The 15,163-nt window shown below is 41.4% G+C and overlaps 1 protein-coding gene across 1 annotated transcript; it reads right to left on the bottom strand.

Moving 5' to 3' along the window:
* Positions 1–12,859: 12,859 nt before the first annotated feature.
* Positions 12,860–13,807, bottom strand: LOC131901362 (vomeronasal type-1 receptor 4-like). The gene has a single exon (XM_059252540.1). The coding sequence runs from the start codon at positions 13,775–13,777 to the stop codon at positions 12,860–12,862; it is 918 nt and encodes a 305-aa protein (XP_059108523.1). The 5' UTR covers positions 13,778–13,807.
* Between the last annotated feature and the right edge of the window lie 1,356 nt (positions 13,808–15,163).

Raw genomic sequence — 15,163 nt, 5'->3', positions numbered from 1 at the left:
TAGAACTTCAAGTACTATATTGAATAAGTATGGGGAGAGCGGACAGCCTTGCCTCGTTCCTGATTTTAGTGGAATTGCTTTGAGTTTCTCTCCATTTAATTTGATGTTGGCTGTTGGCTTGCTGTAAATTGCCTTTATTATGTTTAGGTATGTTCCCTGTATTCCTGATTGCTCCAAGACCTTTATCATGAAGGGGTGTTGGATTTTGTCAAATGCCTTTTCAGCATCTAGTGAGATGATCATGTGTTTTTTTTCTTTGAGTTTGTTTATATGGTGTATCACATTGACAGACTTTCGTATGTTGAACCATCCTTGCATCCCTGGAATGGATCCTACTTGATCATGGTGGATAATTGTTTTGATGTGTTCTTTGAGTCTGTTTGCCAGTATTTTATTGAGTATTTTTGCATCAATGTTCATGAGGGAGATCGGTCTGTAGTTCTCTTTCTTTGTTGTATCCTTGTTTGGTTTGGGAATCAGGGTAATTGTAGCCTCATAGAAGGAGTTTGGTAATGTTCCTTCTGTTTCTATTGTATGGAACAATTTAGAGAGTATTGGTATTAACTCTTCTTTGAAGATCTGGTAGAATTCTGCACTGAAACCATCTGGTCCTGGGCTTTTTTTGGTTGGGAGACTTTTAATGACTGTTTCTATTTCGTTAGGGGTTATTGGACTATTTAAATAGTTTATCTGGTCTTGATTTAATTTAGGTATGCGGTACCTATCCAGAAAATTATCCATTTCTTTTAGGTTTTCCAGTTTGTGGAATAGAGGTTTTTGAAGTATGACCTGATGATTCTCTGGATTTCCTCAATGTCTGTTGTTATGTCCCCCTTTTCATTTCTGATTTTGTTGATTTGGATGCTCTCTCTCTGTCTTTTGGTTAGTTTGGATAAGGGCTTGTCTATCTTGTTGATTTTCTCAAAGAACCAACTCTTTGTTTCATTAATTTTTTGTATTGTTCTCTTTGTTTCTATTTTATTGATTTCAGCTCTCACTTTGATAATTTCCTGGCATCTATTTTTCCTGGGAGACTTTGCTTCTTCCTATTCTAGAACTTTCAGGTGTGCTGTTAAGTCACTAGTGTGAGATTTCTCCAGCTTATTTATGTGGGCGTTTAGTGCTATGAATTTCCCTCTTAGTACTGCTTTCATAGTGTCCCATAGGTTTGGATATGTGGTGTCTTCATTTTCGTTGATCTCTAGGAAGTCTTTAATTTCTTTCTTTATTTCTTCCTTAACCCATTGGTGATTCAGGTGGGTATTGTTCAGTTTCCATGAGATTGTAGGTTTTCTGTAGTTTTTGTTGTTGTTGAAATCCAACTTTAGACCATGGTGGTCTGATAGAACACAGGAGGTTATTCCAATTGTTTTGTATCTGTTTAGATTTGTTTTGTGACCAAGTATGTGGTCGATTTTAGAGAAGGTTCCATGGGGTGCTGAGAAGAAGGTATATTCTTTTTTGTTAGGATGGAATGTTCTGTAGATGTTGATTAAGTCCATTTGAGTCATGACATCAGTTAAGTCCTTTATTTCTCTGGTGGTGATGTGTGTGTACATTTCTTCGTTGGGGTTTACTGCTGTGGCTTTATCTATTGCCTGCGTTTTCGAGGGTGTATCTGACTTCCTTAGGTTGGAATTTTCCTTCTAGTGCTTTCTGTAGGGCTGGGTTTGTGGATAAATATTGTTTAAATCTGGCTTTGTCATGGAATGTCTTGTTCACTCCATCTATGTTGATTGAAAGTTTTGCTGGGTATATTAGTCTAGGCTGACATCCATGGTCTCTTAGTGTCTGCATTACATCTGTCCAGGTCCTTCTGGCTTTCAAAGGCTCCATTGAGAAATCGGGTGTTATTCTGATAGGTTTGCACTTTTTCCTTTGCTGCTCTTAATATTCTTTCTTTATTCTGTACGTTTAATTGTTTAATTATTATGTGGCGAGGGAACTTTTTTGGGGGGTCTAGTCTATTTGGTGTTCTATAGGCTTCCTGTATCTTCATAGGCATTTCCTTCTTTAAGTTGGGAAAGTTTTCTTCTATGATCTTGTTGAATATATTTTCTGTGCCCTTGAGTTGGTATTCTTCTCCTTCTTCTACCCCTATTATTCGTAGGTTTGGTCTTTCCATGGTGTCCCAAATTTCTTGGACATTTTGGTTCATGACTTTGTTGGCTTTAGTGTTTTCTTTGACTGATCAATCTATTTCTTCTATTGTATCTTCAACGCTAGAGAGCCTCTCTTCCATCTCTTGCATTCTGTTGATTATACTTGCATCTGAAGTTCCCAATTGTTTTCTCAGATTTTCTATTTCCAGCATTCCCTCTGTTTGTGTCTTCTTCATTGTTTCTATTTCCCTTTTCAGGTCTTGGACTGTTTCCTTCATTTGTTTCATTGATTTTTCTTGATTTTCTTTCAGTATTTTATTGTTCTCTTCCAGGACTTTATTGATTTCTTCTAATTTGTTTGCCCTTTCCTCTAGTTGTTTACAACGTTCTTCACATTTTTTTGTCTTTTCCTCTACATGAGCCTCTAGCTTCTTCATGATGACATTCATAAGGCTATTTTCTTCTGCTTCTTCCAATTTCTGATGTTCAGGTCTAGGTGTTGGAGGAGGGCTAGGGCCTGGTGATGCTGTATTGCTATTCATTTTGTTGTATGTGTTTCTGCCTTGACGTCTGCCCATCTCCTTGTGGTTTGTTCTTGGCCTTATCCGCACACTTGGTTCAGACAGAGCTGACAGATTCAGGGAGTCTCTCTCTCTTGTCCAGATGGGAGCTCTCTTGTCCAAATTGGAAGTCCGGGGCAGGATGGGAGCTCTTGTCCAGAAGGGAAGTCCGGGGCAGGATGGGAGCTCTTGTCCAGAAGGGAAGTCCGGGGGAGGATGGGAGCTCTCTTCTCTCTCTCTCTCTCTCTCTCTCTCTCTCTCTCTCTCTCTCTCCTCCAGACGGGAAGTCCGGGGCAAGATGGGAGCTGGGGGCCGGCCTCTAAGTCTCAGGAAGAGGCTTGGGGCTCAGGTGGATGGGCGTGGGGGCAGGGCGTGGAGACTGCAGGGTCTGCCAGGGGTCTTGGAGAAGGGGATCCTTCCCGGTGGCGCTAGAAGGGAACCTGCCCAGTGGCCAGAAAGTGGGGCCAAGTTGGACAGGTCTTCCCCGGAGTGGCTGGTGCCCAGGGATGGGGTCGGGGGCAAGTTAGGGGACTCACCTGTGCTTCAGAAGGGAAGTCCGGGGCCAAAATGAAGTTTTAAAGTTGGAGGTGTAGAATATTTACATAAACCAAGTTTAATTTCTTGACGGTTCCATTTTTTTGGTCTTTTTTTTAAGATATATTTTATTTATTTATTATGTATAAAGTGGTCTTTTATTTAATTTATATGGTTTTCTCCATGTATGCCTGCAGGCCAGAAGAGGGCACCAGATCTCATTACAGATGGTTGTGAGCCACCATGTCGGTGTTGGGAATTGAACTCATGCACTCGGGAAGAACAGCTAGTGCTCCTAACTGCTGAGCCATCTCTCCAGACCCCATTTTTAGTCTTTATGTCAGGAGTCTCAGTCTGACACAAGACAGAGAGAGACTTTAAACCATGCTTGAATCTAGGGAAGGAGAGAGCAAGACCCCAACTCTAGAAACACTTTTAGTAAGACAGAACAGCAGCAAAAAATATCCTTAATGATATCTATATCAAAAGGATATATTAACTTTTGTGAACCTGAATCTAGTGGCCAGAGGTCTCAGAGGTATTTTTTTGAGGTCCTGCCAAAAGTAGTTAGCCCCGTGGTGCTTGAAAGGCAATAAGGGTGACAGAAATAAAACATTTAACCCACCTTTGTCTCCATAACATATTTCAATGACACTTATGAACATATCAGAATGCACTAACAGACAAATAGACCAACTTTTAATGACTCGGCTTTCAAATGAAACCTTCTCCTGAGAAGGATATTTCCCTATGAATTTTTAACCTTCCCTGATGGGCATCCTATTGATTCTGAAATAAAAGAGAAGAGTTAGTAGAATAATAGAAAAAAGGAATTTTAATGGGTCTTTAAGGCTTTGTAGTAAGTATTGTAGTATCTGGGAGACTGTGAAAGGCAGCACTGTGGAAGTGTTGGTTGGGGAGACTGGACAGCAGACCCCAACCCTGGCCTCCCTCACATGCCCCTGCCATCCAGAGCCTGCTGCCCTGAAGGCCCCTAGCAGATAGCAAGGGGTAAACATGATGACATTTCTATGATATCTTTCTATAACAAGTATTTACCTCACTTTCCTGCAGTAAATTTTAGGTCTACCAACTGACAACTATGTCACAATACCTATAAACCATTTGCCACATCTGTATGGAGATAAAATGTGTTCAATATCTGTGGAGAATAGCTGTGAGACTGAGTCTTCCTTATGACAGCTTGACCTGGAGCTACACGATAGATTTTATGACAATCCTCTTGCCTCAGCCTCCCTAGTGCTGAGATTACATAGTGAGCCAAAATACCTTCATAGTGAAAAAGCATTTTCAACCCATGATTACCTAATATTTTATAATCACAGTGAAGCTGTCTTGTGTGTTTGTCCCGTGGACTGTGGTTCTCAGGAGCTGAAGAACACAGAACAAAGATCCTGTTGATCCCTAAAGATCAAAAGTAAGGGATAAATGGGTGGAAACTTGCAGACAAAACCTCCCTGTCAGAGATGAGAGTTCACTTAAGAAATGTGAAGAGAATTACAAATACAGTCTGCAAGATAACGCTTACAAATGTGACCGCACATCAGGATGGTTTTAGTGGGTGTGATTTGGTTCTCACATAAGGTGTGAATTGGTTCTCACTCAAGGTGTGAAGTGCCACACTCTCTGGTCGTTTCTGTGCAGGAGAAGCACCATGGCAACACTGGTCTAGACTGATGCTGACAAAGTGGAGTCATGGGCAAACCATGTAAGACCACGTCTCCAATCAAACTAGATAGGAGCAGATACTTGCTTTGAGAGTCAGTGTCATTTAGTTGGGCTGTGGACAGGTGACTTTCACTGGAATGAAATATCATTTAAGACTCTGAGGAGCCATTGAATGTCTCAGGAAAATCTCAGAACAACCTGAAGGTTTGAAACCTGAGGACTTCAGTTGGACAGTTTGACTCATATGGTTTAAGGGGGGAAATGATTCCTTCAAGTGTTTATTTAGCTGGGCCCCACCTCTCTCTTTGTAGACCCTGCCATCAGAAAAACCTTTAGTGGCTCATCCCCCAGAGCCACTAAAGACAGTGCCTACAAGGTATTTTTCATCAAGTTGTCCAATGACCACTACATGGGTACCCACTCACATATGTCTTCATGCTTGCGTGCGTGCGCGCACGCGCACACACGCACACACACACACACACACACACACACACACACACACAGACAGACAAACCCACATACATGTCGCTCTCATTCTAAAATGCTCTTATAATAAAAACTCAGAGCCAGATGTTGGGATAAATGCTGATAGATCAGAGAGACAAAGGAACAAGCTACTGCCACATCTCACCTCACCAACTTCATGAATCCTCTGACTGTCTCTGAGTCCTCAGCCAAAAGGGACTTTTCAGATGAAAAAACTTCAGTTCCTATCTCCTCATGCCTTATATACCTTTCTCCTCCCAGCATATCACTTCCTTCCTAGTGCTGGGATTAAAGGCCTGTGACTCTCAAGTGCTGGGATTAAAGGTGTATGTCATCACTGCCTTGTAGTGGGTAGCCATTCCAGCTTTGTTCTGGAAGTTCCAACCCCCATTGAGACTTTGGCAACTGTCACGCCTACAAGGCGGGGCCAAGGGAGGCGCCTGGGGACCCGAGATCTGGATCGGCGAATGCTCTCTTGGTTCCAGGACCCTGGATGGTGGAGGTGGACAAAGCAGAGCTCCAGAGCTGGACTGTGATACACCTTCCCCAGACCCCGCGAACTACCTATCCCTTAATTTGTAAGTTACGCCATTAAATAAATCTCCTTTTAACTACGTGGAGTGGCCTAAATAGTTTCACCAATACTGCCTGGCTTCTATGTTTAATCTAGTAGCTTGTTCTGTTCTCTGATCTTCAGGCAAATTTTATTAGGGTACACAATACCCTAGGCAGGAAACTATAAGAGTCAACATCAGAGTTTTTCAGCATCCTCATCAAAGCCTTTGTATGTGTGATGGGATCACAAGACCATCCATTACTGTAGCATGAATCTTAGAGAGTCTAATTAATAAAATCAAACTTGAGGCCAGTTATTGGGGTGAATGCTGGTAGATCAGATGCAGAACAAGCAACAGCTATCTCACCTTGCCAATTCCTCAGCTGGTCCTGATTCCTCAGACTGCAAGCCTCAGAGTCCTCATCCAGAATGAATCTCAGCTGAACTGTGTTGCTCCAAAGCCTGAAAGCTTAAACAGGCAATGCTTAACCAGGCCAAATGCTTCTTATTCCTGGTCCTCACGCCTTATATATCTTTCTGCCTTCTACCATCACTCCCTGGAATTAAAGGCTCACTTTCTTGGGATTAAAGGTGTGAGTCACCATGCTTGGCTGTATCCTTGAACACATGGATTTCTGCCTAGCTCTGCCTCCCAAGTGCTGGGATTAAAGGTGTGTGCTACCACTGCTATCCTCTATGTTTAATATTGTGGCTGTTCTGTCTCTGACCCCAGATAAGTTTATTAGGGTGCATAATATTTCGGGGAACACAATACCACCACACATTACCCTCCTCAATCATTTTCCTTTCACCCCAGTGGCTGAACTCATCATCTGAGAATTCTTCATGATTTCTTCATGTTGTAGAAAGATTAGATTTAGATATTGGAGGTTTGAATGAGATTGGCCCCTGTAGACTCTTATGTTTGAATTCTTGTTCCCAAGGTAGTGGAACACTTTGAGAAGGTAGAAAAGGTGTGGCCTCATTGGAAGAGGTGTGTCACTCTGTTGGGATTTGAGGATTCACAAGACTCACAACATTTGGAATGCAAAGCTCTACATGGGATGTCTCCATCAAATTCCTCCTCTTGGAACTCAGGGAAGACTATAGAATAGGAGGCAGAAAGAGTGTAAGAGTCAGAGGGGATGGAGGAAACCAGGAGATCAAGTCACACTGAATTAACTGAGCAAGGTGCATATAAGCTCATAGAGACTGAAGAAACAAGCACAGTACCTGCAGGTCTCTGCCCCATATCCTCTGAATATACATTACTGCCTATAGCTTAGTATTTCTGTGGGACTCCTGAGTGTGGGTATTGGTGAAATTATTAAGGCCACTCCACGTAGTTAAAGGAGATTTATTTAATGGTGTAACTTACAAATTAAGGGATAGGTAGGTCGCGGGGTCTGGGGAAAGTGTATCACAGTCCAGAGGTGTTCTCTGGAGCTCTGCTTGGCCCATTTCCACCGCCCAGGATCCAGGAACTGAGAGGGTGCTGGCCATCCAGATCTCGGGTCTCCACGCACCTCCCTTGGCCCTGCCTTGTAGGCGTGACAGTTGCCAAAGTCTCAATGGGGGTTGGAACTTCCAGATCAAAGCTGGAATGGCTACCCACTACATGTGGGAATGAGTGGGGCTCTGATTCCTGTGCCTGCTTTTGAGTATCATTTCTTTCTGTGTGGATGCCTTGTCCAGTCACAATATGATGACTTTTTGTTTTCTCCTAGTATATTATGTTTTGTCACATTTGGTTGTTATCTCTAAGAATACCATTGTTTTCTATGAGAGACAGAAAGAGTTCATCCTGAGGAAGGAACTGGGTTAAATAGAAGGAGGGAAAACTGTCATCAAAATATATTGTATGAGAACAGAGTCCACTTTCAATCAAAGGAAACAAATGAAAACAATTAAGTTTTATTTTGTATGTATGAATGTTTGTAATAAAAATGAATGTGCACTACACATGTCTCGTACCCTGAGTGGTCTGAAGAGAAGAGAGATTTGAATCCCCTGAAAATTGAACCACAGATGTCTGTCAGCCATATGTAGGTGCTGTGAACTGACCCTGGGTCTTCTGAAAAACAAACAAGCACTCTTAACTGCTCAGTCACCTCTCCTAGGATGGTATTAATACCCACTGAGTAAAATTTAGACAGAAATGGAAAATGAAGCCTAATAAACTCTAATACATTTAAATACATACTGAATGGACAAATATTTTGTTTTCTTAAGGTACTACTTGCAAAACTTACCAAGGAAAGATCAATACTTGGAGAGAATCCCATTTTAATTCGATGTATTGAAATTTGGTCTTACAAAGATATGATCTCAGATGACATATCAACAACTCACCTTTCACTTCCATTTATATCTTACTCAGACCTTCATAACTTTGTCAGGTGTAGTGGGTATCCATTCCAGCTTTGATCTGGAAGTTCCAACCCCCATTGAGACTTTGGCAACTGTCACGCCTACAAGGCAGGGCCAAGGGAGGTGCCTGGAGACCTGAGCTCTGGATCGGCCAGCACTCTCTCTGTTCCAATACCCTGGATGGTGGAGGTGGGCCAAGCAGAGCTCCAGAGAACACCGCTGGACTGTGATACACCTTCCCCAGACCCCGCGATCTACCTATCCCCTAATTTATAAGTTACACCATTAAATAAATCTCCTTTTAACTACGTGGAGTGGCCTTAATAGTTTCACCAATAGTCAGGCTTCCACACTTTCTTATGATGCTGGAAAATAATCCAGCCGTATTAATCTTAATACACATTTTTTTTGTGCTACAAGTATTTCATTCTCACACCTTTTTAGCAATATGTTTTCCTGTTTCCTGTTTCCTTTTTTCCTTTCACCTTATTATAAAACAGAGCAAAATAGTAAATTAAATTAAAAAGAAAGTTGGCTCGAAAATACATGTGTAGCATAATAGCAATAAATTAGTATCTCCAGTATACATAGTGTTCAGTTATGAAGCTCTGTATATTCCTCTGCAGACACCATATAAAACAGGTCACTCAACAATATTGTCTGCATTGTACAGTCCAGGAAATGCTCTCACATACACAGGCTTGTGGTCTCCATTGATGATAAATAGTAGATGGGTCAAAGCAAAATATCAAGCAACTGAAGTTGACAACATCCAACAGAAAAACAAGGAAAACCCCTGATAAAATGTTATCTTGAGACAATGGCTGAGGGGTTTTAGACATATGTCCCCTCTATCCTGTAGGTGGATGAGCAGCACATTAACTGTTTCTATTGTAGACATCATTATAACTAGAGATTGACAATAGCCCCCTCTCCTTGAAACAGTGTTCCCCTCAGTTGTAATGAAGTGCATGACGTCTTTCCCCTTGGCCTGTTTGCTGTTTACATTGGAGCTTGTCCCAGAATCAGAGCCCATCCTGACTCAGGGAAGGGTTGTTAGAGGATTGTGGAAACCAAGTGTTTGTGCCTCAACTGAGTAGACCAAACCCCATCTCCTGAGCCTACTTCTCAGTGAGCTCACAGAGCTCCTGGCAGTGCACTCACAAAAGTCTTTAGATCCTCTGTAAAGTGGAAGGCTGCAAATGATGACTCTTTGTAGATGACCAGTGATTATAGAAGGAACCAGGTGTGTGCTGGATACGTGTATTCTGGACAGAAGTTTCGTGCCCTGGGATGACAGGCTGGACCCTATGCATCTGAAAATCTCCTAATTTCCTCATGCATCATCAAAAGTAAATTTACACACACACACACACACACACACACACACACACACACACACACACAACACATACAAACACCTATATATAATTACTGTGTAGCCAACAGATGAGTCAATACCATACCGTGAATATTACCTTCATATTTGGACTTTGGTATGGAGATGTACTCTTCCTTGTCTGTCCATGGTTGCTGCTGCTGAGAGAATCCTACAGCAGTGTATAGCGTATTGGAGGTGAGATAGATTTATTATATTATTCTTGTAAGTTCTGTGAAGTGTTCCACAGTTATTCTAACCAGAAGATGAGTATTTTATGGCTCACCTTCATTTCCTAAACAAATATTCACCATTAATTAAAAACCAAAATATTAAAAATTATAAACTGTACCCATATCAGGCAACAGAGTATACCATCAGGAGAAAGGCAAAAGAAACAGGAAAAAAACAAATGAGTCTGTTAGGAAACTAAGAGCTTAGTTTTGATTTCGATGATGATAAATAAAATCTGACGCAGTGAATTGCACTAATGAAGCTTCTGCTACTTTAGGAATATTTGTCCATCCAGCAAAATTTCTTTAGAGAGAGACAAAGAATGTTGACCTGGACATGTGAGTAGCAATCTATCATTGCACAATGTTTTCCCTATTCACATGCCAGCATTTAAGATAATCATGTGTGCACAAAAGACACAAAGAGGAGCAGAGCATGTTAATACTGCTTGGGGGCCTTATGTGGGTCTAGACTCTAGGAGAAGCACACATCTCCATTTTCACTGTAAAGTTCATGTCTGCCAATTAAAAATCACATGCCAATACATATGGGTTATTAGCCTCATCTATGTGAGATAACATTTCCATAAACAGTTCAAACAACAAATATAAAGATGTTTAGACATTTGACTGATAAGGAAAAATGAACAAGAATAAGAATATAGAGGCTGGTGAGATGGCTTAGAGGTTAAGAGCACTGACTGCTCTTTCAGAGGTCCTAATTTCAATTCCCAGTAACCACACAGTGGCTCACAATTATCTATAATGAGATCTGGTGTTCTCTTCTTGCATGCAGGCATACATGCAAGTGGAAAATTGTGTGCAAAATAACTAAAGAATTTTTTTAGGCCATCTCTCATTGGACCAAGAGGTGAATGACTCTTCTCACACATAGAGAGTCCTACCCTAGGACCCAGGCCCTGGGACACAGCCAGTCCCCAGCAACCCCCACCCAACACTTGCCTCAGTTGCTGGCCAGCAGGGAAAATTCCTGCAGGAAGCCCTCCTACAACCCCCCCATTGTACCCTGCAATCCATAAGTTCTACACCCTGCCCCCATACCCATCTTACTATGACCCCAGTAACTTTGAGGCATGGAAATCAAACCACCAGCTCTCATTGGACCAAGAGTAACTTCCTGAGGCACAGAAACCAAACTGCCAGCACTCATTGGAGCAAGAGCCAGCTTTCATTGGACCAAGGGCTCTCATTGGACCAAGAGTAACTTCCTGAGACAGGGAATCTACCAGTCCTCATTGGACCAAGAGTGGCTTTCTAAGACATAGAATCTGCCACCTCTCATTGGACCAAGAAATTTTCCTGAGACACAGAACCTGTTAGATCTGATTGGACGAAGAACTCCAATAAGACAAAGAGCAGCTTGGTGAGTCACAGAATTAAGTAGCTGGGGTTGGTCCAAGAGCAGCTTCCTGAGATACAGAATCTACCAACTCTAATTAGACCAAGAGCCATGATTAGACCCAGAGGGGCCCCCTGAGACACAGACACAGCAAGCACAGACTGGACCAATAGCAGCTCACTCAGACACAGACACCTCTTGCACCTAGTAGAGGAAGAGGTGGGCAGAAGTTAAGGCAAAAATACATATAACAACAAAAAGTAATATGGAATCACCAGAACCTAGCCCTCCTGCAACAGCAAGACCTGAACATCAAAACGTAAAAGAAGCAGAAGAATGTGACCATAAAAACAGCTTCATGAAGATGCTAGAGGCCTTTCAAGAAAAAATGAAACATTTCATTAAAGAAATGGAGGAAACAGCAAACAAAAAATGGAAGAAATCAATAAAGATGTTGAGAAAAAGGCAAACAAAAATTGGAAGAAATCGATAAAGAAATTGAGGAAAAGACAAATTAAAAAATTGGAAGAAATCAATAAATCGCTTAAAGAAAGCCAAGAAAACCAGGAAAAAGCAATTAAACATGTGAGGGAAACAGTTCAAGACCAGAAAACTGAAATAGAAACAATGAAGAAGACACAAACAGAGGAAATGCTGGAAATAGAAAATCTGAGTCAAGGAACAGGAAACACAGATGCAAGCATAACCAACAGAATTCAAGAGATGGAAGAATCTCTGGTATAGAGGATTGTAGCAGAAATCTTAAAAAGTCTTATTAATAAAATCAAACCTGAGCCAGGTATTGGGGTGCATGCTGGAAGATCAGAGAAGCAGATCTCACCTTGCCAGTTTCTCTGCTGACCCTATTTCCTCAGACTGGAAACCTCTGTGTCCTCATCCAGAATGAATCTCAGCTGAACTGTGCTGCTCAAAAACTAAAAGCTTAACAAGTTAAAAGCTTCTAGTTTCTGATCTTCACGCCTTTATACCTTTCTGCTTTCTGCCATCACTCCCTGGGATTACAGGCTTGCTTTCTGGGATTACAGGCATGTGTCACCATGCCTGGCTGTTTCCAATGTGGCCTTGAACTCACAGAGATCCAGAGGGATTTCTGCTTCTGGAATGCTGGGACTAAAGGTGTGTGCACCACCATTTTCTGGCCTCTATATTCTGTGACCCCAGATAAGTTTATTAGGGTACACAATATTTGGGGGAACATAATACCGCCACAATTAGTAATATCCAGAACTTGAAAACAACCTAGATACCCCTCAACTGAAGAATGGATAAAGAAAATATGGTACATATACACAATGGAGTACTACTCAGCAGAGAAAAACAGGGTGCAGATACAGAGTTGTGAGACTGGGTCTCCTTGTCACAATTTGGCCTGGATCTCACTCTGTAGCCTGACATGCCATTGACTACATTGCAATCCTCCTGGCTCAGTCTCCCCAGTGGTGGGATAAGTTCAGTAAGTCAACATGTCTGGTTTATGAGGAAGAATTTTCAAACAACTTTTACTTAATAGAGTGTGTATGGTTGTTAGTAAAGCTGTCTTCTATGTTTGTCATGTTGACTGTGGTTCTCAGCAGTTGAAGAGCACAGAACAGAGATCCTTAGCATCCCTAAAGATCAACAGGAAAGGAGAAATAGTGGGGAAGCACGCCATCAAAGCTTCATCTATGTGCCTCAACCAGATGCGATAGTCCATTAAAAAAGTGTGTAAGATAACACAAATAAAATTTAGGAGGTACAAGCCAACAAATGTGACCACCAGCATGAGGATGGTGTGGGCTGCTCTAGACTCAGCATGGCCGCGGTGGTTCTGATTGGCAGCGAGGCTGTGCTGTGTTCGCTGGTGATGTCTATGGAGGAGAAGCACCATGGAGACACTGGTCCAGGCCATGATGCTGATGAATGTGGCATCATGGGCAAAAAGCATGATGACAATGCCTGCACTGAATCCAGATGTGGAGCAGACCCACTTGCCTTGATTGTGAGTGTCATTGCCTGTGCTCTGTGGACCCCTGATTTTCATTGGAATGTAGACATTATTTAAGACACTGAACCACCAACAACTGTAACAAGAATAACTCAGGACATCAGGGGCTCTTCCTCGAGGCATAAGCCTACCCCAGTGACCAGGAACAAGAGTGACAAACTGATCGATGCTCAGGACACAGGTGGAGCACATGTTTGTGCTTCGAGCCACCAGGCGAATGAAGTACCCAAGTTTGCATTGCAGGTTAGTTTGAGGACTCTTTGGAACAAAAACCATCACGTTGTCTGGAAATGCAGTGACAAGGAGAATGAACACATTGGCCACAGCCAAGTTGGTGACAATGACCTGTGTGGGCCTCAGTCGAGAGCCAGTAAAGATGGGAGAGAAATTATGGACAAACAGAAGAATGTTGGCCAGTGTCCCACACCCAATCTCAAAAAGCAGGAGTGTCTGCAGAGCCAATTCCTCAGTGGCTTTCAGACTTTTATTCTGAGAGGACATGGAGACAACCTCTGTGCAGGCTGGAATGATGACCAGGAGGAACACTGCTGCCTTCAAAACACTTCTCAATGTCTGAGCATTAGAATGATTTGTGTCTTACTTCTTCTGTGAAGGGAGACACTATGGTATCACAGTATAGGAACTTGTCCTGGAGAACACTGCATAGACAACCCAGACTATTATTTTGTACTTCATGTACTTTCCCTCACCTCATGATACAAGTGTATTGGTGATACAACTGTATCAATCATTCTTGGTCCACACGTCACCCATTGTCACACATTGTGGCATATAAACATATGAACAGTAAACCGGGGAACCCATTATTTTGTCTTTCAAATGCAACATCTTCCCTCAATGATAAAATGCGTTAAGAAATACAATTTCAAGGTTGGAGAGATGGCTCTTCATATGACTCTTGTTCTAATCCAGCACTCACATGGTCCTTCATATCACCTATAACATCAGTTGCCCAAGTTGAATGCCCTCTCATGGTTTTTGTGGCACTGCACAAATGTGGTGCCAGACATACAGGCAGTTATAACACTAGAGTCATAAAGTAAAATTACTATATCTTTAAAATGACAAGAATTCAAACTTGTAATTCACAAAATCATGTAAGTAAAGTAAGTGGCCAAAAAAGAACCCATCAGCTTTTGTAAAAATTTTATACAGATCATCAAAGTGATAGAATACAAAATATTTCAAAAAAGTAACCAGTTTTCTGATCACAAATATGAACCTCAATTTATACATATATATCCTTATGTACATAAGCAACCACAAAAGTTCTATGAGGTAACTCCTTCGGCAGATAAACATCTTATGTGAAGTGACTGCATACAGGACTAACTCAAAAAAATCAATAGCCCTCATATATACAAATGATAACTGGGTTGAGAAAGAAATAAAAAAAATACCCTTCAAAATAACCACAAAGAATATAAAATATCTTGGTGTAACTCTAACCAAGCAAGTGAAAGACCTATATGACAAGAACATAAAGTGTTTGAAGAAGAATATTGAAGAAGATATCAGAAGATGGAATTACCTAACATGCTCATAGATTTGTAAAATTAACATAGTAAAAATGGCCATCTTACCTAAAATAAGGTAAAAATTCAATGCAATCTCCATGAAAATCCAAACACAATCCTTTACAGACCTTGAAAGAACAATACTCAACTACATATGAAAAACAAAAAAACCCAGATAGCTAAAAGAATCATGTACAAAAGAACTTCTAGAGGTATCACCATCCCAGATTTCAAGCTGTACTAATGAACAATAGTAATAAAGCCCACATGTTATTGACATAAAAAAAGAAACGTTGATCAATGGAATCAAAAACCCATGCATAAAACAATACATGTATGGACACCTGAT

Source organism: Peromyscus eremicus, unplaced genomic scaffold, assembly GCF_949786415.1.
Source record: "Peromyscus eremicus unplaced genomic scaffold, PerEre_H2_v1 PerEre#2#unplaced_72, whole genome shotgun sequence".
Lineage (NCBI taxonomy): Eukaryota > Metazoa > Chordata > Mammalia > Rodentia > Cricetidae > Peromyscus > Peromyscus eremicus.
Note: the sequence above shows the minus strand (reverse complement) of the source record. Positions and strands in the feature narration are given on the sequence as shown.